At 38.3% G+C, this 18,019-nt stretch overlaps 1 protein-coding gene across 2 annotated transcripts in view; it reads left to right on the top strand.

Moving 5' to 3' along the window:
* LOC111334831 (immunoglobulin superfamily member 10) overlaps positions 1-18,019 on the top strand; it is a 58,766-nt gene that overhangs the window by 17,730 nt on the left and 23,017 nt on the right. Inside the window, exons 1-3 of one of the 2 annotated variants that reach the window (XM_088727836.1) lie at positions 11,782-11,891; positions 12,073-12,432; positions 14,463-14,750. In XM_088727836.1, the coding sequence (XP_088583962.1) occupies positions 11,855-11,891; positions 12,073-12,432; positions 14,463-14,750 (685 nt within the window). In that variant the 5' untranslated portion in view covers positions 11,782-11,854. Of the gene's footprint in view, positions 1-11,781; positions 11,892-12,072; positions 12,433-14,462; positions 14,751-18,019 lie in introns of those variants that run through there. The other variant, XM_022940648.2, reaches the window with a different exon arrangement.

Here is an 18,019-nt window from a genome sequence, read left to right as displayed (position 1 = left end):
TTGTCTTCTTTTTGTGTAAGTGTGTTAGATTTAGGGGATAGGATGCTTAGTTTTTGAGGATTCGGTTGGTATTTAAACCTAGTAGGGGACTCGTGTCCTATTGTTTAAATACCTGTACTTTTGTACAAATCCTTAAATAAATAAATAAATAAATAAATAAATAGAAGGCCCATACCACGTATAATTTATGTTATGTTGGTCTTAGTAGGGTTACCACTATGGCTGGCCTTTTCATCACTGGTCTATGTGTAACTCCAGTATATAATGCATCTCAAATTAGTTTGAAAATGGTTTCCTCAATGCAAAATCATCACACAGGCACACAGGTTGTCTGTAAAGATTTGAATTATTCAACTACTGATGTACCAGTGAGTATTTTTTCAGAAACAGAATTTTCTCAATTTGACAGTGACAATTTGTATTTGATAAAAGATGAACAATACACATTGTTTAGAAATAATGCCCCTTCAAGAGATTCACAAAATATATGGCCATTTGGAGGCACAGCAGTGTATCGTTGACTTGACTATTATCCTGGGTATCCATGTTGTTCCTATAGAAATGCTGTAGAGATACTATTGTGAGATTCATGATGATCTCTTGTGTCACAATTGTAGCAGTCTGCAGATCACCCTCATTATCACCAAGAGAAACATGTGATGCTATTGAAGAGACAATAAACTCTCTACAAACTCAATTTAATATATTTATTGGTGACTTCAATATAAACTGGTTCAGTGATTCACAGCACACACCACTTTACAACTTGTTCATTAGAGACAATGGCTATAGGCATTTAGTTTCTTGTAGTACCACTGATAGCAATGCTTGTATTGACCATATATACACTAACCTACCAGAGGCACAAACATGCTCTCAAATATTAGAAACCTATTTTTCAGACCACAAAGCATTTGTGCTGTAATAAACTGCTTTACATGAAGCACAAGCCAATGTTTTTAAACTATTTTAATAATTTATGCCTCTGTTGTATGGTAGATAGCTGTCTAGAGACATCATGGCTGAGTGGTCAGCATGTCAGATTCGCAATCCACTGCTCCCTGGTTTTGAGTCCCACCCTGACCACTATCTGGATTTGTTTCACAGTAGCTCTGAGTTCAAATCCTCTGCCACACTTGTAAATCACCAGGTGGTTTGCCTCTGGCCAGTTGGGATTCTTAACAATGTCATGTTCAATTTTAATTATTTGTTTCAGTTGTTTGCTTGGGCCCCTACTAGCACTTGTGCTGTAAACACTGTTGAGGGTAAATAAAGATATTATTATTATTATTATTATTAAACAGGTATTAATTGGAGCAATTATGGAATAGTCATGGTAGTATAATTATTCATACTATATTTCAAACTTTAGAGAAAACATGGACAACTCATAAAGTCCAAAGTAAGGTTATATTTCTCTCTCTTTCTCATTCTCCACCCTCACCCAGCTCTTGGCACTTTCTGTAACATTTGTTAAAATCAAGAATAAAACAATATCAAGTGTTTTGCACACTCACTTTCGTGACAATTTCCAGGAGTTTACCCACCATTTTTGCAAGGGGGGTTCCATTTCCTTCAACTTAAGTTACCAACAAGAAACTTCAGTTATGATGCAATTCAGAATTCATCTGCATTTTACATTTAATGCAAACTATGTAAAGTAGCACCAACTTGTACATGTATCTTAGGGCTCAGAGACTTTTAGTGGTAGATATGCTCTCAATCACACATGCAATAGACCTAATTTGGAAAATTTGAAACTCAAAAAAGGGGGGTTCCCAAATGCCTGGAACCTTCCCCTGGGTATGCCTCTGATTTGCGACACAGATTTTCATATTTGTTTTAGGATCAGAAACCTAACTGTCTCTGTTTAGATTTTCCATGATGCAATTGTCTATTTTTATAATTTTCTGGTTTTGTTGGGCTTCATGCAAACTTCTTTTATACAGAATTATAAAGGTGTATGTGTGTCAAACAGCAAATTAACACTCTACCAACTTTTTTTCAGACACTTGAATAAGGGAAATAATACTGAAGGTAAGGCTTTTTATGAAATACTTTTTTAAACTTATTGGTAATTTATAATGATTACACTTGTATGTGAAATTCAGTATCACTACCTCTTGAGTTATTGTAATGATTTCTAGGAGTATCTGAAGTATTTACTTTTGTTTATAGATTTGCAACTAGAGGGCTATGTACGTGCACTGAGTCCAGTGAAAGCAGCTTGTAATAGCAGAAAGCCCTACTTCAGCTGTCTCAATCAGACAAACCAAGACAAAAAGGTCCGTGTGGTATGTTTTAATCCTCCCAAAAAAGTCAACTTGCCACAGGCATACTCACAAAAGTCGCCTGTAAAAGTTGGTGGTATCAAGAGGAGTTCAAGCACAAGGTTTTCCAACAATCAGGATCAATATCAAATCCTGAAGCAAGCTAAAATGTTGCCCACATTAACACATTCTGAGTACAATGCTAAGATTGGCTCATCCCTGCTAACAGTAGAACAAGCTCTCTCAGCAGATCTTTACAAGAACATCGATGTTCCTGCCAAAGTAATGAGCAAGCATCAAAACAAGCAGCCCATTCTAAGAAATGGAAAAAAGAATTGTTAAGGTTGATTTATCATGGCCAATCAAACTCACAGCATTAAACTTGTTTTGTGGGAGGAACTCATCAACCAAGTAGACTGTAGTAAAAGTTATCTTTTCAGGGGTCTTACAACAAGAGTTTTTGATGATGTTAATTACTTAAGTACCAATGAAGCCACCATCATAAAAAAACAAAGATGATGTAACAAATGTCAATTTAACTTCTGATGAAATCAAAGACACCGTTATTGAGGAAAAATGTGTAGGACTCCACAGAAAGAAACAGCAGACATGTGTCATCTGCAACCACACATTGGGTACAGAGACAGATAATTAACTCATTAGTTGTCCACATTGCAACATATAATAATAATAATAATAATAATAATTTAATATTTATATTGTGCAAATTAACATGTGAATATGATCAAATGCGCATCACAACACTTTTAGGGGGACTTTGGCCCGACTGCATCAGCAGTTTACAAACAGTCGAAGGAAACTTATTTGAAGATGCCCCCTCCCCCCCCCCCTATCCCAGTAAACAGGCCAGACCACATCACAGTAATCTTGTGAGTGGGTTCTTTAACGTCCCCAGCCTAACCAAATCAGCTAATTAGTAGATGCAGGAGACGGGACCTACGGTTTATTCATCCTTATCCGAGAAGACTAGAATGTCTATCCATTTCTTGATATTATAGAAGGGGTAGTGCATTCTCCTCAGTTATTTTAAGACCTTGAGTGTTGGTCCAGCCGGGGCTCGAACCATCAACCTCGACCTCCCGCACAACAGTCCAGTGCTCCAACCAATTGAGCTAACCAGGTGGCGATGTTGTCTTCTACATGCACTGCCAAAGGAGTATTTATTTATTTATTTATTTTATTTAATCACTTTCACCAGAGTGTGGTGAGGGTCGCACAACAGAGCGAGGCTCCAAATTAAGTGCGCCCTATAATCCCACCCATCCCACCCCAGGGGAGGACATCCATCACACAGTAATCTCGTGTGTGGGAAATTAACGTCTCCTACCCCAACCCTGCAGGAGACGGGGCCTCCATTTATTCGTCCCTATCCGAGAAGACATATGCAACATAGCAGTAAAAACTCTGAATGGAAAGTTGCTTGCTTTCACCAGCTTCAATGAATGATGCAGTGTAAAGTTTCCTTGCTCACAAGGATACCAACGTTGATGCCAGATCACATGAAGAGTTTAAAAAACCCGTGCTTTGTTCAGGCCAAGTGAGGATGATTGTGGACAAATCCTCTCAAGTTATCTACCAGTTCCTACTTGATGGATAAGGATGTTACTTTGATGTCATTAGATGTGATTCTGGAGATGTATAATTATTAAGGAAGAACCTCTTAAACAGCACAATTGACCTTTAGACATTTACTGTTTATTTTGTTGTTACGTTTTATTCTCATTCTTGTTGCTAACTTTCACTTGCTTTAACGATGCAGTACAAAGTTTCCTTACATTGATTAATCACAAGGTTACCAATGAAGAGTTATAAATATCCGTGCATTGTCAGGCCAAATGAGGATGATTGTAGGCGAATCCTCTCAAGTTATCTACCAGTTCCTACTTGATGGATAAGGATGTCACTAGATGTGATTCTGGAGCTTTGTAATTATTAAGAAAGAACTGCTTAACCAGCACAATCAACCTTTAGACATTTCCTGTTCAATTTCTTGTTACATTTTGTTCTCATTCTCGTTAGTTTCCTTGCATCAATTGATCACAAGGATACTAATTGTAATGATGGCCTGTTAATACCCAGATAAATGCAGATAAACTCAACAGTTTCTTTAATCTACACGAGCAAGCACGCCATGTTACAGTACCATGATTCTTAGCACACAGATAACTCTATATAACAGTAACAAAATGTCTAAACACTACATTCCCTTTCTTTGTGAAAAGAAAGAAACGAATGACAAGTGAAAACTTTAGACAAAATTTTAGTCTATTTAACTCCCAAGAAACAGTCTAAACGGAGTATCGTCTTTCAAAACTGTTCACTTATCCAGAACGTAAACAATCCTAAGAGTGCACTGTCTTTCAAAATTGTTCACCTATCCAACACAAAGTCCTTAAACTTAGCTGGCATTAGTACAGTTTGAGATGGTCTACTCTTCGGCTCAGTTGTGGTTGCTGTGTCAGAAACTGAGGGTGGGACCACACGATCTGCTAGGGTTTCAGCTCCAGTAGAGTTGTCTGGTTACTGTGGGGCTTAGTAAGGCTTAACAAATGAACTGTTTCTCCGCTGCACTGTACCATCAGTCGATTTCCAGGTTAGTTCTTGCCCTTCCTTTTGTCTGAACATTGTAAGGATTGGGTTCAAAATTGGCAGCTAACTTTCCCGATTGCTTGGTGTTCTTGAGAAGAACCTTGTCTCCATCTGCAATTGGGTTGTCGATAGCATGCCGTTGTTTCTCACCATACATTTTGCCTGCAAGTTTTTTGATTCCAGTCACGATCTCTCGTGCCCTCATCCAGAACACTTTTGTGTGGATGCAACTTTGGAAGCTTTGTCTTCAATTCCCTTCCAAACATAAGGAATGCTAGGGTTGCCCCAGTGCTACTGTGAGGGGTGATTCTATAGGCCAACAATAATTTATCCAATTCATCTTTCCATTTCTTGTCTTCTACTTCAGCTACCTTGAGTGATTTTAGCAAAGTTCTGTTTTGGCACTCCTCTTTGCCATTAGCTTGAGGCCAAAGGGGTGGAGATTTCTGGTGCTGGATGTCATGTGTAGCCAGGAAGTTTTCTAATTCCTCTGACACAAACTGTGGTGCATTGTCAGACTTAAGGCTGAATGGGTCTCCATACCATGTAAAGATTGGCGTTAATGCTTCTATCATCTTCCGGGAAGTGGTTGAATGCATGATAACTACTTCAAAAAAACGGCTGTAGTAGTGAACTACTACAACCAAGTTCTCTCCAGAAGGAAGAGGACCTAAGACATCAATTGCTACATCTTGCCATGGCCCAGAGGGTGGTTCTACCTGCTGCATAGGTTCAGGTGCAAAAAATTCTCCAACTACTTGACATCCATGACAACTCTTGCAGACTTGTGCAGCATTATGGTCTATTTTGGGCCTCCAAACTTTGGTTCGCAAACGATTTTTCATCTTCACAATGCCTTGATGGCCTTCATATGCCAAGTGCAGCACTTCACTTCTGAGGCTTTGGGGAATTATAATCCTTGTTCCATGCATCACTAGTTTTCCTTGCACACAAAGTTCATTCTTCACACTCAAGTAGTGAGGCATTTTACACTGTGACCGATCACCACTTTGTATGTAGTGCCTAACACTACACAGTTCAGAATCATTCTCTGATTCTCTTTCTACTTCCTTTGCGGTCATAGCTACTGGTGTACTTTCTTGTGCAAGTACTCCAACAAAGTCGGCTTTCGCACCACTGCAATCTTTCTGATTCACAGAATTTAATCTTGAGAGAGCATTTGTGATGTTTGTCTTACCAGGGCGATAGATCACTTAGAAGTTGTAACCCTGTAGGCGAAGGACCCATCGTTCTATTCGTGCAGTCAGCTTTGAAGACTTGTTGTAAATGCACTGCAAAGGCTTATGATCAGTCTCCAAATCAAACTCTTGACCAAAAACGTACAGCTTGAATCTCTCACAAGCCCATACTAAGGCAAGGCCTTCTTTTTCCGTCTGGGAATATCTCCTTTCCACATCAGTAAGATTTCTTGATGCATAGGAAATTACTCTCCACAGGCCATCTTGTAGCTGAGTGAGGACAGCTCCTATGCCTGTGGGACCAGCATCAGCAACAATGCGTGTCCTGCATTCATTCTTGAAGTAAGCAAGTGTTTCTGCTCGGGTTAGTAGATCTTTCAGTTTCTGGAAGGATTTCTGCTGAGCATCTTCCCATATAAACTGTTGGTCTTTTCTCGTCAGCATTCTGAGCGGTTTGGCGACTTGGGAAAAATCTGTCAAGAACTTGGCACAATACTGTACAAGGCCTAAGAAAGATCTGACCTCTGTGGTACTCTGTGGAGGCTTAGCATTTTGAACAGCAGACACTTTCTCTTCACTAGGAGCGATTCCTTTACTGCTCAAATCATGTCCAAAGAATGTTAATTTTGGAAGTCTGAACTGACACTTCTTCTCATTTAGAGTCAATCCACGTTCTCTGAGACGGCACAGAACAGCTAGCAGATTCTCATCATGCTCCTTGATTCCACATCCATGGATGATCAGGTTGTCAGCAATATTTGCAACTCCTTTACAGCCAATCAACACATCCTTGACGATTTTCTGGTATTTCTCAGGAGCTGAGGTAATTTGGAACATTAACCTCTTGTATTGAAAAAGACCTCGGTATGTAATGAAAGGTTGTAATACGACGTGATTTAGTTTCAAGTTCTACCTGGTGGAAGCCCCACTTAAAATCTAATTTACTGAACACTGTTGACTCATTTAAGTCATGTAGAACCTCTTCAATGGTGGGAATAGAGTGCCTTTCTCTTTCAATTGCCTCGTTTACTCTTCTCATATCCACACAGACTCGTATGTCTCCATCAGGTTTTGGTATTACCACCAGAAGTGAGACCCACTCTGTTGGACCACTAGGCACTTCCTCGATGATGTCTTCTGTAAGCAATTCATCTAATTTCTTGTCAACTTTGTCTCGTAAACCAAAGGGTAACCTTCTGACAGGTTGTGCAACAGGCTTAACATCTTTGTTCACATGCAACTTAAGCTGAAAATTTTTCGATTTACCCACTCCAGAAAAAACGTCAGCAAAGTTCTTAACAATGTCCACAGAAGTTCCTTCACTTGTGATTGAGCATGCTTGTGGTGAGTTTGGAGGTCCAACTCTTAACATGTTCAGCTTCTCAGCTGTATCCTTTCCCAGCAGAGCTTTAGCACGACCTTCAACAACAGTAAACTCATCCACACACTTTTCTCCAGACTTGTCACAATGAATTTCACTTTCAAAAGTTCCAACAATCTCGATTGGTTTGGTTTGGCCATAAGCGAACAGCTTTTTTTTCACACCTTTGGGATTTGCACTTAACTCCTTTCTGTTTAAGACTCTCCCACGTAGCACGATCCACAATGTTACATGTTGCCCCCGAGTCAATCAGGACATTGTTTTACTGCACACCCCCAACAGACAAATCAACAACACCACTCGAGCCATTACTACTCTTTGTATCCAACACAAATGCATAGTAACCTTCTTCTTCTTTCTCTTCTGAGACTTTATTAGCTCCTTATGAATGGCGCCTTTCACTAGGTTTCTTGGTTGACTTTGTCTTGCAACAAGCTGCAAAGTGACCACCTTTACCACATTTATTAGAAGTCTTGTCTAATGCTGGACAGCTCTTCTCCTGTGCAAGATGACCAGTTCCACCACACCGGTAGCACTTCCTTTCTTTTCTAGGTTTCTGTTTTTTGTCCTCTTTTTCTTTGCTTGTCGATCATTCAGAGACAGTTTGTTCACCTGCTCAGGTCTTTCCTTAGACTGCATTTGAGTGTTAGCTTCATGAACTCTTGCAGTATCTCGCAGCATGGTCAAGGTTGCTTCACTTGATTTCTTGGGAAATTTTCGACAGATATAGCCTTCTGGCGCAGACAGTACACAAATTGATCGATAGTTTCCCCCTCCATTTGTTGCATTTGGCGGAAAACATGTCGCTCAAATGGAATATTAACTATCGGTGTAAAATAGTTATCCAGGACTGCAACGCAATCGTTAAATGAAATATCTTGATCTTCATACACCCAAGTGTAATAAATTTCTTGTAACTCAATACCTCCTGAATGTAACAGCAAAGCTACATTCTGCCCTTCATTGGCTACCCCTTTCGAGGCCACATACAGGTTAAAAGCACGTTTCCATCATTTCCATTGAATAGACAACGAATTTGGCTCTTTTTTTTTCCTCACCATTTTCACTGCATTACCACAGTAGGGTAGGACTAGAACGGAACATATGTAATCCATGCAAGTGGTCCACCCATTAAATCCCACCCATCTCACCCCAGGGGAGGACATCCATCACACACAGCAATCTCATGCATAGGAAATTAACATCTCCTACCTCTAACCCTGTAGGAGACGGGACCTCCATTTATTCGTCCCTATCTGAGAAGACTAGTATATCTAACCATTACTTGATGTTATAGAAAGTTAGTATATTCTTCTCAATCATTTTAAGACCTTGAGTGTTGGTCCGGCCAGGGCTTAACCCTCGACCTCCCACACAACAGTCCAGTGCTCTATCCATTGAGCTAACCAGGAGGCAGTTAAAGTTGGGGTCAAAGCAAGGAAGGCCACAGACTTCCAGGATCTGTTTTGCACTTGCCCTGCCTGAGTTGGTGGACGATGGTGCACTTGAAGTGCTCTCTTGTTCTTCGGGTGTTCCACTTGTGGGCATGATTTCCTTCTCTATAAAGTTATGTCACAAATTCAATCTTTGAACACTTGGAAAATTATCCTTGTGGCCAAATGTAATAATGGCCTGTTAATACCCAGATAAATGCAGATAAACTCAACGGTTTCTTTAATCTACACCAGCAAGCATGCCATGTTAAAATACCATGATTCGTAGCGCACAGATAACTCTACATGACAGTAACAAAATGTTTAAACACTACACTAATGTTGATGCCACATGACATGAAGAGTTAAAAAATTCATGTTTCATTCACACCAAATGAGGATGATTGTAAACAAATCCTCCTAAGTTATCTACCAGTCTCTGCTTCTTAAACAGCACAATTGGACTTTACACATTTACTGTTCATTTTCTTGTTACATCTTGCTCTCATTCTGGCTGTGTTATAACGAACCACAGTTTCTGCCTCATGAGAAAGGATGAATTATGACATCAGTACAATATGATTATTATTTGATGATGACATTTCTGGGCAAATTATATCATAAAATATTTCATTTCACAATACCTACACACCAATGTTTTACCTATGGATTCCCACTCGTAGTACTTTCAGTCATGCCTCACTGATGCACTTTCTCTGTTGCACCAGTTGATAAGGACATAAAAATTGGTGCCAAAACATTGTGATTACTTCTTGCACTACACCAAGACCTCTCCCCTCCTTAATCTCCCCATGCTCATTCACTATAAGTAGATTTAGTTGGCAACTGCAGGAAGGAATGTCCAAAACTTCAAATTCTTCTATCAAGTCTCACTCACATCTGTTGTTTGGTCTGGTCACTCCATGGGGACAGGAGATAGCGCTTTGCATGAAGATGCCTGCAACAAAAACAATGCAGCTTATTCTTGCGTTAAAATGTTCAGACAACGGCGACAACAGACCACAAAATACCTGAGTTTATTTCATATAAATTGGAAGGGTCTTTTAAAAGTTAAAAAGTCAATCCCCATTTTTCTTTTACAGTATTGAAAACATCAGTGGCTCAAAGTTTTCCATCTCAATCGACTCATCCAAAAAAAATAACTTTTGCACGTTTAGCAAGCCTATGTTTCAGGAAAGAGCCATGTTAATTATTTAAAAGACAGGGATTTGAAAAGGGTTGGAAAAAACTAAACAGCTTATTTATTGTAGAATTTTAAATAGAATTCAAAGAAAAGGTTTATCCCAATATAGGTATATTGCTGCATATCCTATATAAAGACATTTATAAAACCGTTTATAAAACCATTTTTTGTTAAGATACATCACACACTTCTTTTCTCAATGGTGGATTATTTATTTGGTAAAGAGTCCTTGTTGTTACAAGGTTACAAGACACTAGCCATATCAAGATGATGTACTTTTTAACAACGACGTTTTCCAAGTTGGACCCTTGTCAGTTGAAAAATGGCAAATGACAATACCAAATAAGATCATTAAGACGTACCATGAGGTTGCTCCAAGGAGCCTTTTTTTTTTTTTGTCATATTTTTTGGGATGGCTTTTTTGTGTGAAAATTCTAACTATGCAAGGATTCCAGAGAGTGAAGGAACTATTTTATCACAATCAAATTTGATCACTGCTGTTACAACATTTATCCAAAATATAATACCAAAATAAATTGTTACAATGAATATCCCTCTCCTTGTAAAGGCAACTAAATTGCAAATTTTAAAACCTGAAACTGCCATGCCAGTCTGAACTTTCTTTCATCTTTCCACCAAAAGTTGGTAAGAGGAAAGCAATTTTAAGGCCAAGGCAGTTCTCCTTTAATGGACATTTTATTTCTACTACAACTGTAGTTTTACAGTACTGGCCTGTTGTTTTACCATCTAAACATGCTCCTACCCTGGAATAGTTGCTAGTAATGAGGAGAATTGGTTAATCAAGCTCAAATAAACATATGTAAATAACTATTGTAATATTTTTACCCAGAGTGAAGGGGTTATTGTCAGAAATTTAAATTTGTGGGTTCTTCAGTTTGGCAGCCATTACCTATATTTTACACATTTGGCAGCTGACCTTCCACGTTTTTAGGTTTTATAGATTTTACTGGAATTGACATTTTTTGTCAGGGAATTACATGTGCCTTATGAGCTATTTCATTATTGATTTGGCAGCATGGAGTTTAGTCTGAATTTTTGCATGCAGTTAACTGTTATCACTTACAGAAATATCTTAATAGGTTTGATTGGTGCATCCAGAAACTTCAAGGAATTTTTTTCTGTAAAGTAAGAGCATTTTACTGTTTAAGTCAGCAAATTATGTAGATTGGAAGGTATAATCTTGACAGTTCTTGTTGTAGCACTACAGTGATAAGCATCTCAAAATAATGTCACAGTTGCATCCACCATTGCATGATTTAAATCAAAACTTCCTTGTAGAAATATCTCAATAGATGCGATCTTCACATCATGAAAGCTTTGAGGATTTTTAAGGGAGCATTTCACTGTTTGAATCAGTGACTTAAGCTGAAGCGAGGAAGCTGCAAAATAGAATACCTCGGGTGGCAGGTTTTCTGTTTTGCATGTGAGACAAATATTCAGCAACACTTCCAGCATCATTTTACAACTTCTAGTTCTCTTTAGTGCCATAAAAATTGTACTCTACTAGAATTGTACTTTACTACAACATATAGCTAGTAGCTATATGTTGTCTTTTACTGTCTATTTTTTTAATACTGTTTGGTTGTCAATTTATCTGACTTTTCAGTAAAAGTTGTCTTAAAAACCTCATCTTTTGTTTGTGGTTAATATTCAACAGATCATTTGAGTGTATTTATTGGAAGGAGATGGCAAAGGGTTAAAGTGCTCACTAGTTAACTGAGTAATTAAGCCATACCATGAGGAAGCCTAAGGAGCCTTTGATTTTAAAAGGAAGTAATTGAAACAACTATTTACTCTGTTTGCATTTGTCATAGTTGCTAGTTGCCCCCATACAGGAGTTTGATACCCCTGATGAAATGTGTGTAGGCTTCTTAAGCAATGTAGTAGTTGTTAATGAGGAATTAAATCAGTAAACATACAAAGTGCTCACTCTTGATCCTTTCCATTCTTTCAGAGAGTGCAATGGTATTTATCCGTGAACCAGACAATCCCACCCATGTTCCAGTTGGACATAATGCTTCCTTGGAGTGGGATTACTCTATTGATGACAGAAAGACTGAGCTAGGATCTATTATTTGGAGTATTTTTGACACAGTGCAAAACAGAGAATATCCAATAATTGCAGAAGGGCCAGATGGTAAAAGACAGTTTGGTACTTCTTTTCCACAAGCTCTAAGAGGAAGAGTCAACATTAAGGGTCGTGCCACTCTCATCATTTCTAATGTCACAGTGAATGATGCAGCACCTTTTCAATGTGCACTCCGACCAAAGTCTGGACTTGATCAAAAAAGTCTTGTCAGGCTGGTTGTAACAGGTTTGTTTTCAAGTTCATGTCAGAGTTTACACCTAACATTTAACAAGGGTTAGCTTTTGTAAACATAAACATAAACATAAATTTATATACTTGGCTATTTGTGTGCAATAGTAGAAACAATTCTAATTTTTTTTAAACCTTGCCTCAAAAATTTCACTTTGTCCTCTTAAGTAACTTTATGTTTTCTGACTAAATATATTCAGGGCAATCCTCCACTCTTTGCAGTCATTCACTTTCATACAAGTCACAAGTGAACCTAAGCATCGAAGTTTGAATAGTGGGCTTAGAATGGCAATTGCCAACAATTTGAATATCATGTGGGAAAGGTGAATGAATTGAAATGGTGATGGGAAAAATATTTGAATTAACGTTGATGGTATTGTTAGTAGAACAGAGAAAAAAAGACAATAGTGGCCAACTTTATATGCCACACTTAGCAGTAAAGCGATACAAGTAAAGAGGTAATATTTTTTGCCACTTTGACAGACTTACATCACATCAATGTGAGAAATATTTAATATACATTGTTGCATTCATGGTGCTTTACTTGTGGAGAAAGAAGCAAAAACTCTATGGCATTACCAAGAAATGAGACTAACTTTAAGTGAGGGGCCAAGACATTTGTTGACAAAAAGTACTCCTAATTTGCTAAGCTATTGTTCCCCATGGTTACGAGAAACTTTATTAATTCAGAAGCTATTTCCACATCAACTGACTCTTCTTTATTGAAAAAAAACTGTTATACTTTCATGCAATGGCCCATCATCATTGCACTTTTCTCAAGGGCAATCTGGTTTGAGTGCTGTATGCAAGCTTTTACACAGCTGTAAGTAAACGGTATGGCATGCCTTGCCAGCTGAGGGACAGCCAGAGATTAATTGAAACAAAGACCAGTATCTCTAACATTTGATTCCATTGCATTATTGGTAAATATCACATAATGGCTTACTTGCTCTTGGAGAGGAAGGCAATGATTCTAGTAAGTGCAGCTTAGAATTGGTTGTAGCGAAAATGAAGACCCCAGAGGGCTAGGACCTAAGACCTAGGATGAGAAAACGAAGACACCCGTAATGTGCCAACTTTGAAAACAGTGTGCTCTCTAGCTCTCTTGATTTGTCTGAAATTTGCCAGTTGTAAAGATTGAAGCTTGCATAACATCGTCATTTGCCTCCCCTTAATTCTACTAGACCATATGAATTACTTTTGAATAAATTTGTGATGTGTTCTCCGTGATCTGTTCGCAGTGGTGTTTGTGTGTGGTGTTTGCTTTTAAATTTTCAGGATTTATCCTTAAAGCTCTGTTTAAACTGTTTTGGAGCTTGTATGGAACAAAATTGCTGCAGGTATAGATTGTGTTTGAGGTTATTGAATTCCATATAAATGAACAAGGCTCTGTAATTAAAATGGAAACCTTTTGGAGCTTTCCTTTGCAAGCTGTTACTTCAACATGACTTTGAATTAAAGCCAACTAAATGCAAGATGGGGTCTTTTTAAGGTTCACTCTATCTGTGAGCATGGAATTTTGAACAAGAATAGTCTATCTTATTACCAGAATTCAAATAATCGAATATGGGCCATAATTAATGATGTGATCTATCAAGCTTTACTTTAATCTCCACCATGTTACCACCAGTTGCAAAGGGATTTGAGACCTCTTACCAATACAAGAGGTAATTGTTCACCATGCGATCCAATATAATGTATCCCCCCATTCCCCCCTTTGCAATGTTGGTAGTTATGGTTGTAAGCAGTATCATAAATTACTTCTTGGTCTTCTGATGAAGTTACAGAATGCACTTTTTGCTTTAGGTGTCTCTTTTCTTCCAGTTCTCATTTCACTTTGGTTCAGTTGGGAAAAGTCCTACTATAGTACCACACTGAAAAAAACTGATGAAGGCTATTTAAGAGTCAGCAAGGAAACAAGAATTCAACAGCAGTTTTGTCATTGCCACAAATGCTTGAAATCACAGATCAAAAATCAAGCAATAAAGTAACATAGTTGTTTAACATTTTTTTCTTGTCTTTGCCAGTGCCACCCAAAGCAACTATAGTGAAACCCAGAGTGAAATATGGTAATGTAGGTGACCCAATCACATTTACCTGCAACACAAGTGGTTTTCCAACTCCAAACATCACATGGTACAGAGGCAACAAAATCATCACTGGAAGTAGTTACAGCACAAATTCTGTAACTCCTGAGTCCTCGCAGCTGACCATCAAATGGGTATCACATGATGCTCAGGATTATTATAATTGCCAAGCCTCTTCTAATGGAATGGAGCCAGCAAATGCTAAATGCTTTCTTGGAGTCATTGAAGGTAACCTCTACATGTCATTTACTAGCCTGCATAATTTTGGCTGGTAAGTGCTCAGTATTATCTTGATGAAAATTAAAGCTGCCATCTTTCCTTTTTATGGCAGCAAAAGGCTTGGAAGAGAACGAAATTTGTTTAAAGGGGTTGAGCAATTCCTAAAGTGAAATAACAATGTTGCTTGGACAATTTTTTTTCTTTAGAGCCAAGTTAGTGTGCAAGGTTTAGGTTGTTCCAGTGAAAATGTTACTTTTGACTTTTAAAAAGGACATAAAAGAGTCGAGGATTTTTGCTATTTACTATATGGACAAATTATGATTTATACCTTTACTTTCTGAACACAATGTCAATAGATGTCTATCCAAGGCCTTGAGTGGGTTGTTGGTTGCATTTCACACTGGCAAAATGTTGATTCCAGTTAGGAATAATGGCCAGCCATCTCAGCAATATTTATCGGTGGCTTCAACTTAAAGGGAGCTGCGAGTAGACAATTTAAGAAAATTGAAAATTCCTGTAAAATATATGCTCAAAGTTTCCATTGCCAGGAGTACTTGAACTTTTTGATAAAATAAACAAGATGCTAGGGTAGCTTTCACACTGGCCATTGAAGCTGGGGTGGGTTGGAGTGGGTGGGATCTGAATTTTCCTAATTGGTTGTTTGTTTGTTTCCCTCAAGTATGCAAGAGTAGGAGTTTTAGAACTGTAAACTTGATAAGGGTAAGGGTGTATTCGATTGCTTTGAAAATGTGTGGGTCGTTCTCAACTAATACAACAGTTTTATTGCTGATATCTACTATAAATGTGTAGTACAACATTAAATTTGAATATCTAATTACAAACTTTACATTTCTGCTACAGTAACTGTTTTCTCCAATGATGACTTGTTTCAAAGTGCTGCTATGACTTTGTTTAGTTTTGTCAAAAGAACAACAAAGGGTTAGATTACACTGTACTTAGTGTCCTTCGACCTGTGTCTTTTTCCATTTTCTAAGTAATAACTATTATTTTTGTGCCACGCTAAGCAATGTCAACATAGGAAAGTGGAGTTATTGTTTACATTGTACATGAATTGTTCAACATAAACTGACAGCTTAAAACATTAAAAACAAACTCTAACTTAGTGTTTCTTCGGAACAATAACTTGTTTCAAATTGATGCCGTCACTGTGTAAAGTTTGATTAGGACATAGTCACTTTTTTTGCAATGACAACTTGTTTCAAAGTGTCGCTGTGGTTGTGCTGTATTGGAGATACCTGGACCCACAGGAGAGTATGCCCACCCCCCCCCCCACCCCCCAAGGACTGGAGTACTCTCTTTTAATTCGCCACGTTCAAATGAACGTTATTATTTTTGCCTTGAACACCCAGAAGACACCTAAAGCAACAACAAGAATATGGTTGGATTCTCCAAGGTAGAATTAAAAGAGAAATAAAAAAGTGACGAGCAAAAAACCTGCTGAACGAGCGCAGGAGTCCAAAGCTGAGTGACACAGGCATAGCGCTAGATACTTTGCCGAACTTTTGTGAACACAACCTGAATTAGCTGAAGTTGTTGAAATGGACCTACGAAAAGGAGGGGCAAGAGATTTCCATTGGTTACTAAATAGAAAATAAACCAATCATTCTCAACTAGCCCAGCTAAGTGGAATAACACTATAAATGTAAACTCCGCTGAATGGGGACACTTCTTCAAGATAACAAACAGAATCTGCAGAGAGAATAAACTAAAGAATTCCAGTTCAAATTCTTACATAGAATTACAGTTACTTATTAAAGGAATTATGTTGCTTCGGTATTAATAATAATAATTTACATTTCTAGAGCGCTAAAATTATAAAATATTCTAAAGCGCTTTACAACATATTAACTACAAATATTAAAATGATAAACGACAAAATATCAAAACAAACTGTAAGCCAGCTTGAATAGATATGTCTTAAGCTTTGACTTAAAAATCGTTACATTTGGACTGTTTCGAATTTCAAGCGGCAGTTCGTTCCACAGAAAAGGTCCAGAACGGGCAAAGGCACGATCACCAAAGGTCTTAAAGTTAGTTCTTGGGACCATAAGGAGACCCTGATCGCAGGAATGAAGCTGATGACCCTTGACACTGTGTGGCTGCAGATATTCTTTTATGTATAGTGGGCCTTGGTTATTTAAAGCTTTATAAATTAAAAGTAACAACTTAAAATGGACGCGATAAGCCACAGGAAGCCAGTGAAGATTATATAAGGCGGACGAGATGTGGTGAAACTTGGGAATCCTAAAAATTAGTCGAGCAGCGGCGTTGAGCACCTTCTGAAGACGCTCTGTCTGGTACTTGGGTACGCCAAATAAAAGGGAGTTGCAATAGTCTAAATGCGAAGTCACAAATGCGTGAACAAGAGTCTTCGTGGACTCAGGACTGAGGAATTTCCTAATTTGGCGAATTTTATACAATCCATGAAAAGCTTTGCTGCAGATCTTACCAATGTGAATGGACATGGACATATTGGAGTCAAACCAGGAACCCAGGTTTCGAACACAGTTGAGAGGCTGAATGGTAGAATTACCGACTGTGATGGAATCAATTGCGATTTTTGATAATTGATGGCGGGAACCAACAACTAAGAATTCGGTTTTAGAATCGTTAATTAACAGGCGGTTATAAATCAACCATGAGCGGACATCCGAAATGCAGGCTTCAAGAGCAGCTATGGCGTGGTCTTGCGAAGATATGTCATTGGGTCTAAACGACAGATAAAGTTGTGTATCATCGGCATATCCGTGAGCAGAGGGGAGATGGTTAGCGATCACGTGATATAGTCGAGATATGTATAATATGAATAAAATAGGACCCATACAGCTGCCTCGTGGGACACCGCAGTTCAAATGAAAATCATCTGATGTTCGATCGTTTATGAGAACACGTTGTTTTCGGCCAGACAGATAAGACGCAAACCATTTATGGGCAGAGCCAATGATTCCAAAATCGCTTTCAAGAACATTAAGGAGAATCTGATGATCGATTGTATCAAAAGCAGCGCTTAGATCCAGTAGCACAAGAAGCGTAATTTCCTGATGGTCCATTGACATAAGAATATCACTTTGAACCTTAAGCAAGGCAGTTTCGGTAGAGTGAAATCTTCGAAACCCTGATTGTAACTTCGGCAGAGGAGCATTGTATTCACAGTGCTTAAACAATTGAGCAAGAACCGCCTTTTCGACGATCTTGGAGATGAATGTTAGATTGCTTACCGGACGGAAGTTTTTATAAGTTAACTCTAGACCCGGTTT

The sequence above is a fragment of the Stylophora pistillata genome, chromosome 7, assembly GCF_964205215.1.
Source record: "Stylophora pistillata chromosome 7, jaStyPist1.2, whole genome shotgun sequence".
NCBI lineage: Eukaryota > Metazoa > Cnidaria > Anthozoa > Scleractinia > Pocilloporidae > Stylophora > Stylophora pistillata.
The sequence above is the reverse complement of the archived record's forward strand: the minus strand, read 5'-3'. Positions and strand labels throughout refer to the sequence as shown.